The following is a 19,427-nucleotide window of genomic DNA, read 5'->3' on the forward strand; positions in this document are numbered from 1 at the left end:
AAAATACCAGATGCTTCGCCACTATAAGACTTCTGCTAACTTTTGTCATTCTTCTTGTCGAACATACCATCCTTTCACAAGAATTTTCCCTTAACGACCATACCTTCACCAACAGTCGAAGGTTTATGCTCCTTTCGTTCCTTCAAGTCCTTAGAATACAGGGCTGATTGAACTTCTTCAAAGATCAGGGACTCCCTTCCATACAGAAGAGTTTCTTTGAAGTGAGCATGTGTTCGAGGAAAAGCGCAAAATAGTAACAACGCTTGATCTTCATCATCGATCTTCACATCAATATTTTCAAGATCAAGAATCAGGTTATTGAACATATCCAATTTCTCAGATAACACTTTGTCTTCAATCATCTTAAATGAATACAAAGCTTGCTTCAGGTAGAGTCGATTTACTAGTGATTTGGTCATGTACAAACTTTCAAGTTTCACCCATAACCCTAGTACTGTCGTCTCCTTTGATACCTGTCCGAGAACCTTATCACCAAGGCTCAACAAAATTATGTGGCATGCTTTCTCGATCATAGTCGTCTTCTCTGCTGTCGTTAATGCAACATTCATGGCTGCCTCTCCCATAAACGCTTCCAAATATCCTTGTTGAACCAGTAGGGCTTTCATCTTCAAGCGCCACAGACCGAAATCATTCACTCCAGTGAACTTTTCAATCTCATACTCTGTTGAAGGCATCTTCTCCATGCTCACCGCACCAATTTGTTGCAAAAAACGATACCATAAACAAAGTATAAACAATTTCTTTTTTACGCAAGAAACGCACATGGGTTAGAAAATATGGTAAAAATAAGAAGAACACAATAATTGGTTATAACAGCTATTCTTTCCTTTCTCTTTAAACAAGATTACAAATTAAAAGAATAACAAATAACTCTTTCACCCTAAATTAGGATTTGCAGTATATAATGATGAGAGACTATTATGCTATTTATAATAAACCTAACATACTAACTAATGGACTTTTTCCACAAGGCCCATTACACAAGCCAACTTAATAAACAATCTAACATAACAAATTAGGATATAAACACTAAAACCTAATTTAACATGCTAACAACCCTAGCATCTTCGACACCTGCATGCTAGATCCATATTCGACTATAACATGTACATTTCGACACTAGCAAGTGAACAACCTTCGAATTCATGCTAAACCCTGTCGAACCAAGAAACTACCCTTCGACCATACTAGAGTTCGATTCAATATCTCACATGTTTTAACATTAAAATGAACATAAAATAACAAGTGTGAATATTGTGTGGAGATTGAGAGCATTTATAAGTGATAAAGCACCCGTTTGTTTTGTTTTTTTTTTATAAATGATTTTTATAGTGTTACATGATTTTGTGAAAAAAAATATTATTAAGAAACTTTTTATAAAAGCTTCAAATGAAAATTTTGTTTGAATAGTTATTCTTACAATATTATTTTATGTATTTCATCTATTAAAGGTAAAAAAAAATTGGATATCAAAATTTCAAAAATTTACTTAATTTTGAAGCTATTTCAAATAGATTTTTATAAAAATCATTTTTAAATACAACTTTTTGAAAAAATTGCGATTTTGACTAAATTTTGGTCTTCAATAATGTATGTTTATGTTATAGGATATCAAAATTAATGTTTCATTTTAGAAATAACGAATATTAAAAAACTTGTAATATTTTGAATAATAGTTTTGAAAAATGTATTTTGAAAAATACAAAGAAAAAATCCATATTTTTAAAGTTGAAACAAACAGGCTCAAGTTCACACACATATTTTCTTAGGTGTGTTTGGTTTAGAAGAGAAGTTATGAAAAGAGAAGTAGGTACGAGAGAGCAAAAAAAGAGAAAAAATGTAAGAAATAGAGTAGATTTAATGTATTGTTTGTTATAAGAGAAGTATGAAAGAAATAGAGGAGAAAGAAATATAATTATTTTTGAAAAGACAAAAATACTCTTTATTTAATAAAAGTTACCACACCATAAATTTTAAAAATAGATACAAATTAATAATATAATGATTAGATAAAATTAAAAAATTTACACTCTTTTTCATTTCTCTCCTATTATGATAAGATTGAAAAAAATAATTGGACCTATAGATTATAAGTCTCTCTTCTCTTTCTCACCCCAACCAAACAAACAAAATAAATTTCACCCTATCCTTAACCTCTCTCTTCCTTTTTATAAGTCTCTCTTCTCTTTCTCACCCCAACCAACCAAACAAACAAAAGAAATTTCACCCTATCCTTAACCTCTCTCTTCCTTTTCTCCCTTTAACAAAGATATCATTAAGGGTTAATGAACTTTTTGGTCCTTATAAATATTGCAGATTTCGTTTTTAGTCCCTCCAAAATTTTTCTTTAAGAAATCGTCCCTTCAAAAATTTTCATCTAAACTATTGGTCCCTAACGTCAAATTTGTTAGAGATTAGCTACGACTTTAGCCACCGATTAGCTACGAAATTTGACGTTAGGGACCAATAGTTCAGAAGAAAAATTTTGAAGGGACGATTTCTTGAATGAAAATTTTGGAGGGACTAAAAATGAAATTTAAAATATTTAATGGGACGATAAAGTTCATTAACCCTTAATGTTTTGAGTCAGTATATGATGTGTCTTTCACATGGTATTCCTGGTAAATATATCTTCTCACTTTGTATATGAAACAAATATTTATTCTTATATGTGATACCGTGGAGCTGACACATAAAATTTGTATGTACATTCAAATTTTATAATTTAATTCTTTAAAAGACAACAAAATATTTGAAAATAAAAGACAAAACAAGAAATAAAATTTAAAAGTGAATTATCATATGTTGAGAGATTTTAACCATAATATATTTTTTTTGGTCAAACGATAGTTTTCCTATTCTTAAAAAATTCTAATTATATGAACCTACTCTGAAATAAAATAAAACTTACACTTTTTTTTTACTAAAATCTGATTTAATAATATTAAAGTGTCAATTAATTTATACTATTTCTTAAAATGTCATTTTACCTGGTAAATTGTGATTCAGTGCATATTAACAAATATTATATATTTTTTACATAAATTTTATAATGTTCAGTGCATGTATACGATATTAAATTTTTATAATTTGACCAAATATCATTTTAAAATATTTATATAAAAAAAAATAATTATCAAAAAAAGGTAAAAAGAACAAAAACTTTTATAAATGTTTAACTATATACAGGCTAGCCGGGCAAAAAGGTTAAATTTGCACACCTCTGGTCTAACCATTTCTTTTTCAAAACTCAAATTGAAAACATTCTCCAAGCTTTTTTGTTCTCACATTTAGCTTTTGAAGATGAGCAAGGTACGGAAGAAAAACCTCTAATACAAAGCTAATTATTTTATTTAACTTATGTTTTTTTTTTATTTACAAATATTTTCTTTGGGATTCAACCATATTAATATCTATATCACTCTCTAAATTTTGATTTATTTCATTCAAATTAATAGTTACTTGAATTTACATAAAAGTAATGCAATTTTTTAATGTAGATTCTTCTTTTTAATATTCTTGATTAATTTTAGTTCCTTTGATTTCACATAGAACATAGTCGTTTTATTGATTTTTTTAGTGGTAGATCTAAAGAGTTTGAGTTTCCTTTGGGTCTTCAAGTTAATTTCTTCAAGAGTAATATTATTAAGATTATTATAGATCCCGTCTTTTTGGCCTCTACGGATTAATTTCTCTAATCAACAAAATGATTTGGTGGGAGAGGTTGGCGGTACGAAGAATGAGAATCTTGTTTTTGAATTTTAGGTTAAGGAGAACTTTTTTTTCTCCTCCGGTTACCTATTATTGATGATCTTCTCTCAGTGCTTTATATTTTAATTTCTCTCTCAAGACAAAGATAAGTGGAAAGGGTATAATTTAAGAGATGGTGTGTTCTTTGCTTCCTTTGATTATCATATTATATTAGGTCTTCTTATCCCTTCTAAGTCATTTGAGCTAATTGAGAATCCAACCCTCTCTATAATCTAGGTTAACTGACCTTAAAATAAGTGGAAAGGGTATCATTTAGGAGATGGTGTGTTCTTTGCTTCCTTTGATTATCATATTATATTAGGTCTTCTTATCCCTTCTAAGTCATTTGAGTTAATTGAGAATCCAACACTCTCTATAATCTAGGTTCAACTTCAGCATTATAGGCTTCCTACTAGGGAAAACTCGTTTGAAAGGGAGGTGATAACTAATTCTAATGATACTGTCTATCATTGTTGTGAAGGTATTGTTGAGTCAGTATCTCATCTCTTTCTCACTTGTAAGTTAGCACTGCTAGTGTAGTATATGATTTTTCATTGGTTTGACTTGTAGATGGTTATTCGTAATGACCATAGAATTTTGTTTAAGTATTTTCTCTCTCTAGGAAATAAGGCTAATGTTAGGGTGATTTTTTTTCATATCACTTTGGAGGCAGGATAACTCTTCTCAAGTCGGTCTTGAGTAATCTTTCCATTTTCACTTTATCTTTTTACAAAGCTCCGATTAAAATCACTAAGGAAATTACTAGGAGTCAAAGTAATTTTCTTTGGGATGGTTTTGAGGAGAAAAGGAAGGTTCATTGGGTGAGTTGGAAGAATTTATGTCTTCTGATAGAGAAAGGGGGTCTTGGTCTTAGGAGGATGGGAGAGTTTAACGTTGCTCTCCTTAACAAGTGGAGGTGGAGAATATTAGCAAAAGAAAATGCCTTGTGGTATAATGTGTTGAAGGCCCGGTATGAAAGCATTAATTTAATAGTCATACAAGGGGGGAAAGGTGGCAAGATTAGTAACTCAAAATCGGTTTTGTGGAAGGATATCCTCTCTTTAATAAAAGAGGAATCAGAAGACATCTTTGTTAAGAAGGCTTGTTTCACTCTTGGGAATGGTTACACCACTTTCTTTTGGTCTTCTTCTTGGTTGCCTAGTGGCCGTTTGCGAGACTTATATTTGTCTTTATTCTCGTCGTCTTTGTTGAAGGAAGCTTCGGTGGAAAGTATGAAAGGTTGGCATATGGGTTTGTAGGAGTAGGGAGATTTTGGAATTTCTAATCCGAATAATAGTTTTTTTTTGAAGAAGTGCTTTCTTTACGGAGTGTTCTTCAAACGGTCTCTCCTTGTGTGGATTCGAAGGATAAGGTTATTTGGAAGGATGGAGAGGAGCATGTTTACACGGTGAAATGTGGTTATACTCTCTTTAACTTTTCCTATATTCCTTTTGGTCCAGTTAATATTCATGACAAGGCTTATGTTGAAGTTTGGAAGATATTCGTCCCTCAAAAAATAAAGGCGTTTGGTTGGAGGTGTTTTATTGAGAGGCTTCCAACAAGAGATTCTCTTCTTAGTCGAGGTATTTTAAATAGAACTTGTGATATTTCTTGCGTTTTTTGTAGTATTTATCCCGAATCCTCGTCCCATTCTTTGTTTTTATGTCATATTTCGGGTTTGGTTTGGAAGGAAGTGCCGGCTTAGATTGATTTTGTAGATTTTGAAGCGGGTAGTTTTTTGGAGAGTTTTATAAAGTGGTGCTCTTTTTGTAAAGGAAATGGAGTTGAAAAAGGCAAAGAGGATTGTATTTAGTTGGCTGGCTTCTGAGCTTTGTCTTATGCTTAAATTAATAGTTGATTAAGAGTTTATCTTGATTCTGAAGTTGATGATAGTTTGTTGTTTTTAATTCTATTTTATCATTTTTATGGATGGTGGTCTTAGTAGACTTATATCCAGCCGAAATCCTCTGGATGAGGTTTTTATATATTTGTGTGTTTTACCTGTACATTTTTTTTTCTTATCGTTCAGATAATTTTTTGCGTCAAAACTGCCCAAACTGCACTACGAATTATATATGATATTCACCTTTTTATTAATATATTATTTTTCTATTAAAAAATTATAGATCTAAAGTCGTTTCATTGTTGATCAAATAAGATAGGATGTGATGACTTATATATAAAATGTCTGAAATGTTCTCCTCATGAGTTGAATATACAATTATATGGATTTATGAATCAATGTTTTGTCGAATATTATTTTTCTCTAATAATGTGTTGTTAATTAATGTAATAAAATATTTTCTTACATTTCCAAACGCCGAAAAATGAAGGGATCAAGTTCAAAAGAAGAAGTAACATGTGACGACGCCAAGATTTATCTCCAGGAAATAAAAGTTGCATTTAAAGACGAGAAGCAAAAGTTCAATGAGTTTTTAAAGACCATGAAAGATATCAAGAAAAAAAGGTATCATTGTATAAATTGGCATATACTAATTTTTGTATTTTGTTTATTATAATTGTTTTGTTTCTCTTGCTTGTAGAGCTGAAATAGCGAGTATGCTGGCAAGAGTGAAGGAAATGTTTGAAGGGCATGGAGAATTGTTATTGAAATTTAATACCTATTTGTCAGATGAATTTGAAATCGCACCTTCGCCAGAGAAGCCAGAAGTGAAGAAGCCAGAAGTAAATATTGAATATGCTAGGAAATATTTGGACAATGTCAAGGTACGATTATTGTTGAGTTAAAAGATAGTGCATTGACAGTGTAAAATAGTTTTACACTATCATCCAATAGAAAATCATAAATGTGTCATGTCATTAATTTTTTTAAATAAAAAAATGATTTAATTGGATACATGAGTGGTGATTGATTGACAGTATAAAAATATTTTACACTGTCATTGCATCACCCTTTTTTTATTATTGTTATATTATATATATTTTATACACATTTTGTTTTCATATTTGAATGAATCATTGAACAATTTTCACAACATATGTTCATAAGCCAAAATTAAAACAAAATATTATCAAAATTCTACAAAGCCATCCTACAATTTTGTTTTTATTTTGTTTTAAATATGCAAAATAAATTTAACCGTAGAGAATTTTTTTTGTTTAACTAAAAATTATATAAAGCAGAATACTAGAGTACTCGAATCCAATTACAAAACCCTGATAAATTTAACTGTAGAGGAATGAAAGAAGCATTTAATCTTAAATATCATTACTTTTATTTGATAATTTTTTTTAAATTGTGTTCATTTAGATGATTCTAAGAGATTCTTTGCATGCAGACTCGTTTTCAAGGTGATCCTAACGTTTACAAATCGTTTTTAACTATACTGAATATGTATAGAAACAAAGAAAAGAGTCGTGAGGAGGTTTTACAAATGGTACGGATTTGTGTTAGTCTATGTTTTTTATATTTCTTTTATATTGTTATAGTCATTTTAATTATAATTTGATTTTCTAGGTTATTTCACTTTTTAAAGACCAGTCTGATCTTGTTGAGGGGTTTATTGACTTTCTTCCATGATGTGCCTTGTGATGTTTATTAATTTTATTTCAAGAGAAGACTATGATGAGTTAATAAATACATATGTATATGGTTACAGAAGAATTTTGTATTTTTAAATTTATTTAATGGTTGGAATTTGATACTTGAACCTTGAAATTTTGAACAAGATTTTTTTAATTTAGTTTAACAAAGTTATGAGTAAAAATGATGATGATTTCCTCAAAACTAAATATATGAGTATTTGAATAAGAGAAATTATTTGATGAAAGTATTAGCATCCAAAACAATTAAATATTATAAGAATCTCTTTATATTCATGAGGAACCCATTATTGCCAATTTCATGATAACTCTTCAAGGACATATAGTTTTCTTGGATAAAGATAAGTGGAGTTGGAAGCATGCTAGAGATGGAATTTTAATGGTGGCTTCTGCTTATCATGTTCGGTTGAATAATTTTATCTCTTCAAAATTCTCTCTTATTTCTGATAACATGATTTTTCTTATTATTTGGAGAAGCAAGACCCCTTCTATGGTACTTATATTCTCTGGTAAAATTTTGCTAAATAGGTTCCTTTTAGAGCAAACATATTTAAGCGAGTAGTGATTCTGAACCCAAATGGGTATTTATTTGAGTTATCTTTCTTTTTTATCGTCACTTGTGACATAGTCTCTAATGTTTGGTATATGAAATAATCACTTGTGACCTTTATCTAGATGAAACATTAACTGAGTGATAAGGACGTTAGGTGATATCTTGATAAAATATAACAACACTAGCGTCATTAACCTCTAAAAAAATAGGGTACTTCGCTCTCGAACTAAACACATTAAAGTAAGGTACCATTTCATAAGAGATGATGTTGAAAAGGAGGATTTCGTAATTGAGCATGTGTCTTCATTTAATCGATTTGCTTATCAAATATCTTCCCAAATAAAACTTATTTTTCATAAGAACTTAATTAGGAATATTAAATCAGTCATGCAAGAATTATTATATGATAAATGTCTATTCTCATTCTTATTTATTACTATAAAATACGTCTAAGGTAACATGTTACTACCTCAGCTATTAAGTCAACTAAAGTAATAGCTCTTATTTAGGCACTTGCTTTTATATTTCTTTTATTAAAATACATTTTACTATATTAATAATTGTAGTTATATGTTAAGGATTATTTAATAGCATTATGCCAAATAAGCTATTTAATAGCGTATTTTTTTGTTTTTTATAGCGCTTAAAAGCGTTGTTAACCGCGCCGCTATTGTGAACGTTTTTTGTTTAATAGCACTTTAAATGCGCTATTAAAATGGCAGTTTTTAATAGCATTTTTCCTAGAGCGCTATTGAAATGGACAATTTGCGCGTTTTTTGACAGCACTTTCAACCTAAGCGTTATTAAAGTGCACATGTTTGATAGCGCTCTCAAACAAAGCGCTAATATATGGCACATGTTTGATAGCACTTTCAAAGAAAGCGCTAATATATCGCACATGTTTGATAGCACTTTCAAAGAAAGCGCTAATATATGACATATATTTGATAACACTTTCTCTTAAAAGTGCTATTATAGGAATTTTCATTAATAACACTCTCTACAAAACGTTATTGTAGTACACTTCTTTTTTTGTACACAAAATCATTCTTTTGGTGTGCAAATATCAAAAAGAAACATTCAATTAAATACCAAATAACATTTTAAACCAAATCATCTTGTTTACAAATATCATAACATATATAGAGGACATTTAGTATACTAAAAAAAGGGCATTGCATAGCCAAATTTGTAGATGTATGAATTCCATCTAATTAGAGTACATCAATTCAAATCCAAAAGAAAATAGTCATATTCTCTAAACAGAACACCTATAAAAAAAAGGACAACAAAACAACACCAAGTAGTAACCACAATTCACGAACCAAAAACGCTGAACTCACAGATACAATCACTTAACTAGGCAAAATTACTAGTTGATTGCAAAAACCAAATAGTCAATAAACATCATTCTAAATTAATATAACTTTCTAAATTAATATAACTTGAACAACAACATAATCACTAGTACTCTAGTCTCTAAATATTATTCCAAGGGTAAATTAATATAAAGGAGCATAAAACAAATTCAAAGGGATGGCACAGTTATTAGATTCTAAGAATACCAATAATGCTCATACTTCCTACAACTAGCTTTACAACATAACTTCTACAATCGATTCCCCGCCGAAGGTGTAAATCTTCCTAGCTTGAAGCTAAATTGTGTAGCTGAAAAAGTTGTTGCAGTGGTATCTGGAGATACTGTTGTTCATAAATCTAATAGCATAGTTGAATTTGAACTTGAATTTTTACTAGCATTGTTGAACAAGGCTGAACCAATTCAGCGGAACCGGAAGACTATTAAACCATACCTAAAGTAATAGAAACATATTAAACCCTACCTAAAGTAATAATCAAACTGGTTAACTATCACATTGGAGAAAGAAGATTATGCTTCTTAGAACGACCTGCATTGCCATCATTCCCCTCTCCGGTATCTACTGTCTTACCGGTGTTCTCCATCACCGTCAGCTTTGGAGCAGCCACCTTCTTCAACGGCTGCAGAGTAGAAATCTCCTTTGATGAATGATCAGACAAAGCCACTTGATGGGCGGCACCTGTAGCTATAGTAACAGATTCAAGTAAATCCACATATCCAGCAAAGCAAAAATAAGATAAAGAAAGGCGAATAGTTGGTGGGCACAATGCGTAACAACAAATTCGGCCCATTTCTCCATCAATTCGTCAAGCAAAACCTGCAACAACAACAAATAACAACACAACAAGAATGCCGTAGCGAGAATTGAACTGAAAAAGAAATAAAAATAAGAAAGAATGAATTTGCGGTGTTCGTTGGAATCGATGGCTGATGAGGGAGAATCGATGGCTGACAGTGGTAAATCGATGGCCGACGGTGGTGAATCGATGGTGTTTCCTCCGAGCTTTTTCTTGTCTGGCTTAGGGTTATTGGAAGATTACTCAAAAGCGCGTCATTGGTAACCACCTCCTTCAAATCAACATCCAAAGTGTAACGGTAGGCATCAGATGCTGATAGTTAACCATCTTGACAAAGGCCTCCACGCGCGATTTATTAGCGGTTTTCTTTGCCGAATACTTTTTTCTAACCTTGCTTGGGTAATTCTTGATCTCGACAACCAAAGCATGACCGTAAGAACGTTCACGAGTTCCATAGTCAAAGTTTTTCATGATGACGACCTTCTTCCCTACGTAGCGTCATTGGAGGACGATGACATCTTTGTTTGGCTTGAGGAATTTCAACATTTTTTATCTTTGACTCTCTCTCGCTCACTGAATCTCTGTTTGAGGGTTAGAAATGAAAACCCTAGTTTGTTGTGGAAAGCAGTGAGTTCTGGAAGTGGAGAAGGGAAAGCAGTGAGTGGCCAAATTTTGTGCGGCAAAACGAAATGTATCCGCCAAAGTTTTTATTTTATTTTATTAAGTATATAAGTATATATTTAAAGACAATAGGAACGTGAATGTGTTTTTTTTTTATATTTTATTAATTATATATTATTAAAACAATAGCAGTTTCATATAAGTGCTATCTTAAAGAATAATTTTGATAGCGTTTTCAGGAGACTGCTAACTTAGTGTACACTATTAACAGCGTTTTGAAAAAAAGTACTATTTTACGGAAGTTTAATAATAGCATTTTTTCACAAAGTGCTATCAAAATTATATTGTATGTCTTTTATAATAGCACCCGATCATAAAGTGCTATTATAGATGTATTTTTTTCATTTTCAATAGCACTTTCTTTAAAAGTGCTATTAAATTAGGCGATACAAAATATCAATTTTGGCGTAGTGTGGCTTCTAATCCCAGCACCAAACACTTTCCTTTTTTGGTTATAAAATGAACGTGTCACTTATAATCTTAATATTTATATTTAAATTAAAATACCTTTCACTGCAGTCTAAAATAACAACCATTATGTAATGTAGATACTTTTAATCGCGGTCGTTTTTATCAACATTGATGAAAATTATAACTTATATATTGACGAAAGTTTGCTCTTTTAAGACAGCACAAGATTCTCTCTATTAACGATACACAAACACTTTGTCATGCCTTATTCTTACTCCATGACCGGCTGCATACCACTTCTTAACAAAACTCCAACTTATCTTTTTCAAGTCTTATTGATCAAGGAAACAAGACTCATTTCTTTCACTTCCTCTTCACATTTCCGGTACGTAGACGTTTCTACCTTTTAAGTTATGAGTTATGATATTTTTTATGTTTTTTTGGAATATGATGATTTTTTTCTTGGGCTATGTTGTATGTTGTTGAAGTTATGTTATTGTTGACAAGAGTTGTATGTTATTGATGATTTTGTTTTTGTTGATAAAATTTCTATGATGTTTAGGTTCTGTTGTTGATGATAAAAGTTGTATGTTGTTGATGATTTTGTTTTTGTTGATAAAATATCTATGTTGTTTAAGTTCTGTTGTTGATGATAAAAGTTGTAGGTTGTTGATGATTTTGTTCCTTTTGAGCTATGTTTTATATGTATGTTGTTGTTGATAAAAGTTCTATCTTTTTGATGATTTTATGTTTGTTGATAAAAGTTGTATGTTGGTTAAGCTATGTTGTTGTTTTTAAAAGTTATATGTTGTTGATGATTTTGTTTTTGTTGATAAATTTTTTATGTAATGTTTGTTATTGTTGATAAAAGTTCTATGTTGTAGATGTTTTTGTTTTGTTGATAAAAGTTCTAAATTGAAGATGATTTTGTTTTTGTTGATAAAAGTTATAAGTTGATTAAGGTTTGTTAAGATTAGTTTATGCACTACAACGAATAACACTTTTTATGACGAAGCTTTCATCTCCAACATGCTAAAAATAGAGAGCATATGTCATGCGAGCACGATATTTTATTTTTTTAGTAAGATAAACAACACGTTATGTTGGTGTTATAAAGAATCTGGGTAACACATCTATAAGTTAGCGTCTTTTTTATCCATAAAAAATTAATGAACTTGTTATTTTTGTTTCTTGAGAACCGAGGTAATATAGTTATAAGGAACTTCGCTTTGAATCCCCGTTATCGCTCAAAAACTTTTTTATCAATAAACAAGAATAGGCAATAATAGAAAAAAGATATATTTCATTGATAATAATAATAATAATAATAATAATAATAATAATAATAATAATAATAATAATAATAATAATAAAACACGAAAGAGAAAACTACTAAACAAATTCAAACTTCTTAGTCCACTTAACATTAACATTACCCCTGATTATCCCTAACTTATAGAAAATTTCAAAAAGAACTCTTCCATAAGGTATGAGCAAATTCATTTCCTCCCGAGAAGTATTTACTATTTCCTTCAAGAAGTTGAAAATGGTTAGAGAAATATTAATAATGATGACGTAGGTGAAGAATAACAAGAGATGTTTGTCATACCAAGTAAGCGTTTCTAGGTCTTTCTCTCTTGGGCAGAGATTTGCCACTAGAAGTTGAATCCATATTTTTGCAATTGGGAATAGAAAAACAAGACTAGAGAGCTTATTTTCGTTAACATAAATTTGGTGAAGTTGGGCGAAGTAGGCATTATTGAATTCATAGTATTCAACACAACAACCTGTGTCTTGACAGCTGATTGTCATAGAAATCAGTGATGGAGTAATGAATAAATAAGAGCCATTAAAATAGAACTGGATGACTTCTTTATGACCAGTTGGTACAAAGGAGACATTCATCTAGAACTCTTTAACGATGTTAGTGCATATAGAGCCATGAAGAATGTGAAAGTAACCATTCAACCTATGTTTGTTAACAACTTTCCTTAGTTCAAAACGATTGAAGTCATTGAAATCTATATGCTTTTCATTGATAACGAACAACATATTTGTAACTGCTTTTGAAACAAGGAAACAAGACAAAGAGAGTTGGTAATGAGACATTGAAAACAAGAAAATACTTTGAAACATTGTTTGAAGATACAACGAGACATTTAAATAGCTCAAAAGCCTCCTTGATAGTCCAAAAGAGACGTTACGACTTGACTATAGGTGATCAATGATATTCAAGTGATATGATTCCGATGCATGCGAGCCACGTCAGTATTCTAACATCTCTTTTAATTGTATTTTTTATTTGTAAATTAAATGTTCTAACTCATTGGTTTTCCAAAAAACCCAAGGGAACATTAGAACCTCTATTTTAATTGTATTTTTTATTTGTAAATTAATATTCTAACCTATCGGTTTTCCTAAAAACCGAGGGAACATTTAGCGTTAAACTTGAGGATATTTATCAAATCCTTAATCAAATCCTTTCCGTCCACTTCATAACTATCAACGCTCAAGACATTACCATTAGTGATCCGCGTGAAACATAAATAACTTCCATTATTAAAGCATTCTAAAACATCATGAAACGCTTGAAACTATCCTCCACTTTAATATTTGGAATAATTTTTAAGAGAAAATCATTTATTTATCAAACCTTTTTTATGTTCCCCAAAATATTATCCATCCATCATTTGATATTCTCCATAATATCAAGGATTTTAAGATCCAATATCATAAAGAGTTTAAGGATTGCAAGAGTGTTTGCTATGAATAGGGGTGTTCAAAACCAAATCGGCCCAATAGAAAACCGTAAAACCAAACCGAAATTGCAAAAAAACTTATTAGGTTCATATGTGTTTGGGACATTTTTTAACAAACCACGCGGTTCGGTTCGGTTTGCAATTTGTATTTTACAAACCAGACTGCATTATGTTACAACCGCCCAAACTTAAATTAACTTACATTCATCCCAAACTCAAACTTATTATGCCTTAAACTAACAATTACGAACGATTTTCTCTTCCTCACACTTAAGATTTCGGTTTAAGTCTTCCCAAATCTCTCCTAGCGGTATTGTGCCTTCTTCTTATATTCTTTTCCCAGTACATATCACTTATTCTTTTCTAGTCTTTCATCTCTTAAGTTTTTTCTATCTTATTATTTTTATTATATTGTTCTCTATTCCAATTATGTTTTTAATGTTCCTTTTCTTATCTAATCTCTCATCTCTTCTGCTCTTTCTTTTTCATCTTCTCTAATATTTCATCTCCTTTTTTTTCTTCTATTTCATTATAATATTTTTGTTGTTATTTGATTACGCATAAACGGCTAAATACAAAGTTATGTTGTCATCTATATGTGTACATATGGCTCAATAAATTTTTGTAAAAAAAAACGAACCAACAGAACCAATCCAAACAACATTGGTTTGATTTGGTTCGATTCTATTTCCAAAATCCAACTGAACCGCTCACTCTTTTCTCTTGTGGTTCGGATGATTTTTTACCTTAAAACCGCCCAAACCGCACCGGAAACACCCCTAGATATGAATAGTTTTCTATGATGAATTTCAAGAGCAGAAAATTATTTTGGTTTAAGGTTTGTGTTCTTAAGTATTTATTTGAGCAGAAAACTATTTATTTCTCTAACCCTTTTTTGTCTAACCCTTTTTTTTTTTCATATCAGAAACAAATGCAAGCAAAAGCCATAGAGAATACCCTTTTTTGGTTTGGAGAATATCATGGGATTGAAGAACCAACATATGATCTTCATGGACAATTAATTTTTTCCGATGTAAAAAATATAATATTCAAGATAAACACTGTAGTTTGTCAACAAATTATTTTATTACTGTTCTTCTCTGTAAACATTATAACGGGATTTATTAAAAAAAACTAAGGACCCCTCAGTTTTCTTAATAAACCGAGATAAAAATGCATTAGTTTTTGTAAATAATAAAAGTGCAGAAACTGGGGTTCGAACCTATGCGATTAAAAAAGTGCTAGTCATTACTTTTTATGACGACCTTGTTTAGCTTGTTTTTAATACCGAGGTAAAATGCATTCCGCGTCCGACGTTAGATGTGTTATTTATGGTAGTGATGATTTATGTTTCTATAGGTGTGTTAATGTTTTTGTTCTTGTTTATGATATTGAAAATGTTATTACTTGGACATTTGCGCCTGTCATGTTGTTCATTCAACATGTCTTAGAAGATGAATTTATTAAGATGTATGTGTTTTAAGTATTTTACCAGACCCTCATTTAATATATATAACCTTTTTAATTATATTTGAAATTAATAATATGAAAAAATAAGTTATGTTAGAAAACAACTTCCATTAATATATGTTTTATGAGCTTTCTTCATCCCATGATCTGTATCTCGCTCTTTGACGGTTAGAATTTGATTTAATACTTGTAGTTCATAAATCAACACTAGTTTTACTAGCTTATTTTGCAAAATATTAAGTTTGTATAATGGACTAGTAAAAAACGAAGTGTTGATTGAATAACTACAAGCATTAAACCAAATTCTAATAGTCAAAAAGACAGATACAATTAATAGATTGTAGAAAGATATAAAAATATTAATTAGTGTAACTTTTTCTTTTAATATAACTTAATTTATCATATTATTAATTTCTAAATTAGTTTGAAAGGTAATATGTTTAATAAAAAGTTGGTGAAATAAGCAATCCACCTAATTTGTAATAAACTCAAGTAGACATATCACAGATTTCTATTTACAATCGTAGTGAAATATTATATGTTATGTCTTTCATTTTTGTTAAAATTATAACCATAATGAAATGGTGAAAAATCATTCGAAATTATAGTGTTGTGTATCGAACTCTTAACCTCCATATTTTATTACGGTTGTGTTTTACAAATATAGTGATATAAAACGTGCTACTAAGATTTTACTTTGGTTTCTAGCTCATGGTAGTAAAGCTGGCATATACTACCCCACCTTCCCTTTCCACGGTTGGTCAGCTGTGATGGTATCTCTTTAACAACCGTGATGAAAGAACTCTTCCGTAGTAGTGATTCATCCATTTCTCTATATGCTATACATGATATATGTGTGTTTAGTTTCCCCATTTTGCGTAGTTCCAAATTGGGATGAGTATACTCTCAAGGACATTAGGGTATACTTTCTACATTAGTCAGGGGGTGTTTGACTATTCAAATCTATTATCGTTGTTTTCGGCTTGGTCCACCTCCCCGAGAGATGTATTTTCATTATAAAAAAGGGGGATAATGTCGACCTTTGTGCTTGCACATACAACCATCAGTATATTATTTTAGTAGTATATGATCCTATGTGGTTTTGATCCTGAAAAATACCTAATGTCAAGTGACGTTTGGTAGAGTTGTTAAAGATCTTTGATCAAGCAACCTCTGGTCATGGTGTGTATCAAAGGTTCATATCAAGCCTCATCAGTAGAAGAAGTCAAGTCTCAGTTGAAATGTTGACTTCATGGAGAATCTAGCAATGAACCTTGAAGCTTCAAGGTTTTGAAAGAGAGAAAGCTTGAAAGCTCGTATGGTCTTATGTCCGAGTGATCAATATATTGTAAAAGGATAAGTGTATTTCCTAAGATACTAAGGATACTTTAGCGTATATATTAAAATATTTTGAAGCCTATATGCTTTTATAAAATCACCTGAACATGTTTTACACGAGTAACAAGTTGAATATCGGTTTAAGTAATATTTTAGAGTGTAGTATACATAAGAAATGCGATTAGCATATAATGGTTAAGTTCCACTATTGTTACACAAGTGGTTAAGTGCCACTGTAGTTACAATATATGTTCGGTACATCTTCATCTTGAAGTTTCTTGGTAGAAGTACATTGATGTAACTGTCTGTCTGTATAAATGAAAATGTTTCTTTGTCATTTTAATTTTGTATCTTGACTTATATGATTACTGATATCTAAAATTGTTATTTTTCATTTCAAGGTACTTGTATGACAAGTTCATTAATCCGAACGAATTAGTGAATATGTTCTCATTCATATCTCCCTATGTCTCAAGTGATGATAAAGAAGTAAAAAACATAGCAAAATTACTCTTGATAAATAAAGAGTTCAAGAAAAGGATGATTCTTGCCCCTTATAATTTTGGGTAAGATATTTATTCAATATGTTATCTTTAATCACTTTTGATTATGAAAGTTATTGAAATATTTATATTTTGGATGTAGGAATCATTGGGTGTTGCTTGTCATCAATCTCAATGCTGAGATTATATATTATATGAATTCGGTGAATGTTGAGCACGATAACTATCATGATTTAAAAATGAAGTTTGAAAAGTAAGTATCGGTTCTTTAAATTTAATACTTATATGGTTAGAACCATTATAACATTTATTTATTTAATTTGGAGTTTTATTTAATTTTGTTAGTGCTTTGCACATTTATCGTCCAAGTTCAAATCAAATAAAATCACATGGACAAAAATAAAGGTATTTTCTAATTATTGTTATTTTTGAAAATGAATTAAGTATAGTAGAGGTCATTGATGAAATTTATATTTGCAGTGTCCTTGTCAAACTAACATTATTGACTGTGGATATTTTGTCATGCGATTTATGAAGGAGGTCATCATGGAAAATCAAAATAAAATTCCTTTGAATGTAAGTGATTTTAATATTTATTATTATTATTATTATTATTATTATTATTATTACTACTATTATTATTATTATTAAATAGTCATATAGACATGGAATAAAACTAATTCGATTCTAACTCAAATTTGTGTTGTTTTTATATTTGAAGTACTTTCCCGCACGCAAATGTGTTACTTATTCTGAAAATAAGTTAGCTGAAGTCAAAGAGAATTGGGCTTCCTATATGCTAGAGGATGTTATTCGTGAGTTTCATTTGCCTTATGCTTTAAAATTTTTATTATGTGTAATAAAATGTGATGCTTGTGTTGGTTGCTTTTGACATATATGAGTTTTTCATAATATTCATACATACAACAACACGAAACTAAGGGACTTAATTTATCGTATTGTTCTATACTGCTTATGAATTTTAAATATTGCTCGTGCAATGTTTCATCATATTGAAAAACATCTTTTGAATTTTTTTCCTTATAATAGTTTAGAATGCTAAGGATTCATGAGATTAGATATTTAAATATTTAATTTTGTGGTTCTTACTTTCTATGACATGCTTTGATATATATATATATATATATATATATATATATATATATATATATATATATATATATATATATATATATATATATATATATATATATATATATATATATATATATATGCATATTGTTTACTAAGAAAATCATAAGCTGGGTAATATAATTTGTATAAAAATAGTTTCTTTATGCATTGTCATCCATATCATTTTAGTAGTTATCAGGCGTATGTATTGCATGTTACATCCGTGACATTTTAGCTAGTCACTTAAACTATACATAGGTTGATGACTCCAACTCAATTATTTAACACATTTCATGCCCTCAACGGTGGATAACTTATGAGTTTTTCTGACTTAGTGTTTTTTGGTGGTTCTAGTCTTCTTTTGTAATGTGCAAGCCTTACATTTATGCTGCCATATACTTCTTTTAAGTTGGTTGTAATGTCTTTTGATATATATATATATATATATATATATATATATATATATATATATATATATATATATATATATATATATATATATATATAATTAATTTGTGACTAAATAATATTTTTTATTGATACAAATTAAGTATCATTTTTTATATGATATATTGTTCATATTTACATTTTTAGAAAATATTAGTTATACTTTTTAGTATATTGAATCACTCAAAAAGCAGGTATAAAAAAAATAATTTACATAAATTAAAAAAAAGTTTACATATAATAGCTCTTTTTAAATAAGCGATATTAAATGTATCTATCTATAATAGCAGTTTATAATAAAACGCTATTATACTTATGCATTTAACATAGCATTTTAAAAAAGTAAAGATAGCACTTGGTAAAAAAGCGCTATTAAAATCTGAAATTATATCAAGCGTTACGAAGGGCTATGTTAGCGCTTTTAGAAAAACGCTACTAGAAAGACCATTTAATAGCACTTGTAAAGCGCTATTATATGTGGCGAACTTTTAATAGTCGCGGCTTTAATAGCGCTTAAAAGCGCTATTAAAGCATAAAAGGGCTATTAAATAACGATTTTGGCGTAGTGTTATCTCATTTTTCATGCTCCTTAATTTATTATTAGTGATCGAGAATTCGAAA

The 19,427-nt window shown here is 29.9% G+C and overlaps 1 protein-coding gene across 3 annotated transcripts; it reads left to right on the plus strand.

Annotated features, from left to right (window-relative positions):
* The first annotated feature begins 3,226 nt into the window (after window positions 1–3,226).
* Window positions 3,227–7,456, plus strand: LOC131646330 (paired amphipathic helix protein Sin3-like 3). 3 transcript variants are annotated; one of them, XM_058916395.1, is made up of 5 exons: window positions 3,227–3,333; window positions 6,105–6,238; window positions 6,315–6,498; window positions 7,071–7,169; window positions 7,250–7,452. In XM_058916395.1, the coding sequence occupies exons 1-5, from the start codon at window positions 3,325–3,327 to the stop codon at window positions 7,310–7,312; spliced, it is 489 nt and encodes a 162-aa protein (XP_058772378.1). In that variant the 5' UTR covers window positions 3,227–3,324; the 3' UTR covers window positions 7,313–7,452. The 3 variants fall into 3 exon arrangements, with proteins under 3 accessions (XP_058772378.1, XP_058772377.1, XP_058772379.1); XM_058916394.1 differs by lacking the exon at window positions 3,227–3,333 and adding an exon at window positions 3,623–4,252 and having other exon boundaries at window positions 7,250–7,456; XM_058916396.1 differs by lacking the exon at window positions 3,227–3,333 and adding an exon at window positions 4,272–5,354.
* Window positions 7,457–19,427: the final 11,971 nt, after the last annotated feature.

Source organism: Vicia villosa, linkage group LG2 (genome assembly GCF_029867415.1).
Source record: "Vicia villosa cultivar HV-30 ecotype Madison, WI linkage group LG2, Vvil1.0, whole genome shotgun sequence".
NCBI lineage: Eukaryota > Viridiplantae > Streptophyta > Magnoliopsida > Fabales > Fabaceae > Vicia > Vicia villosa.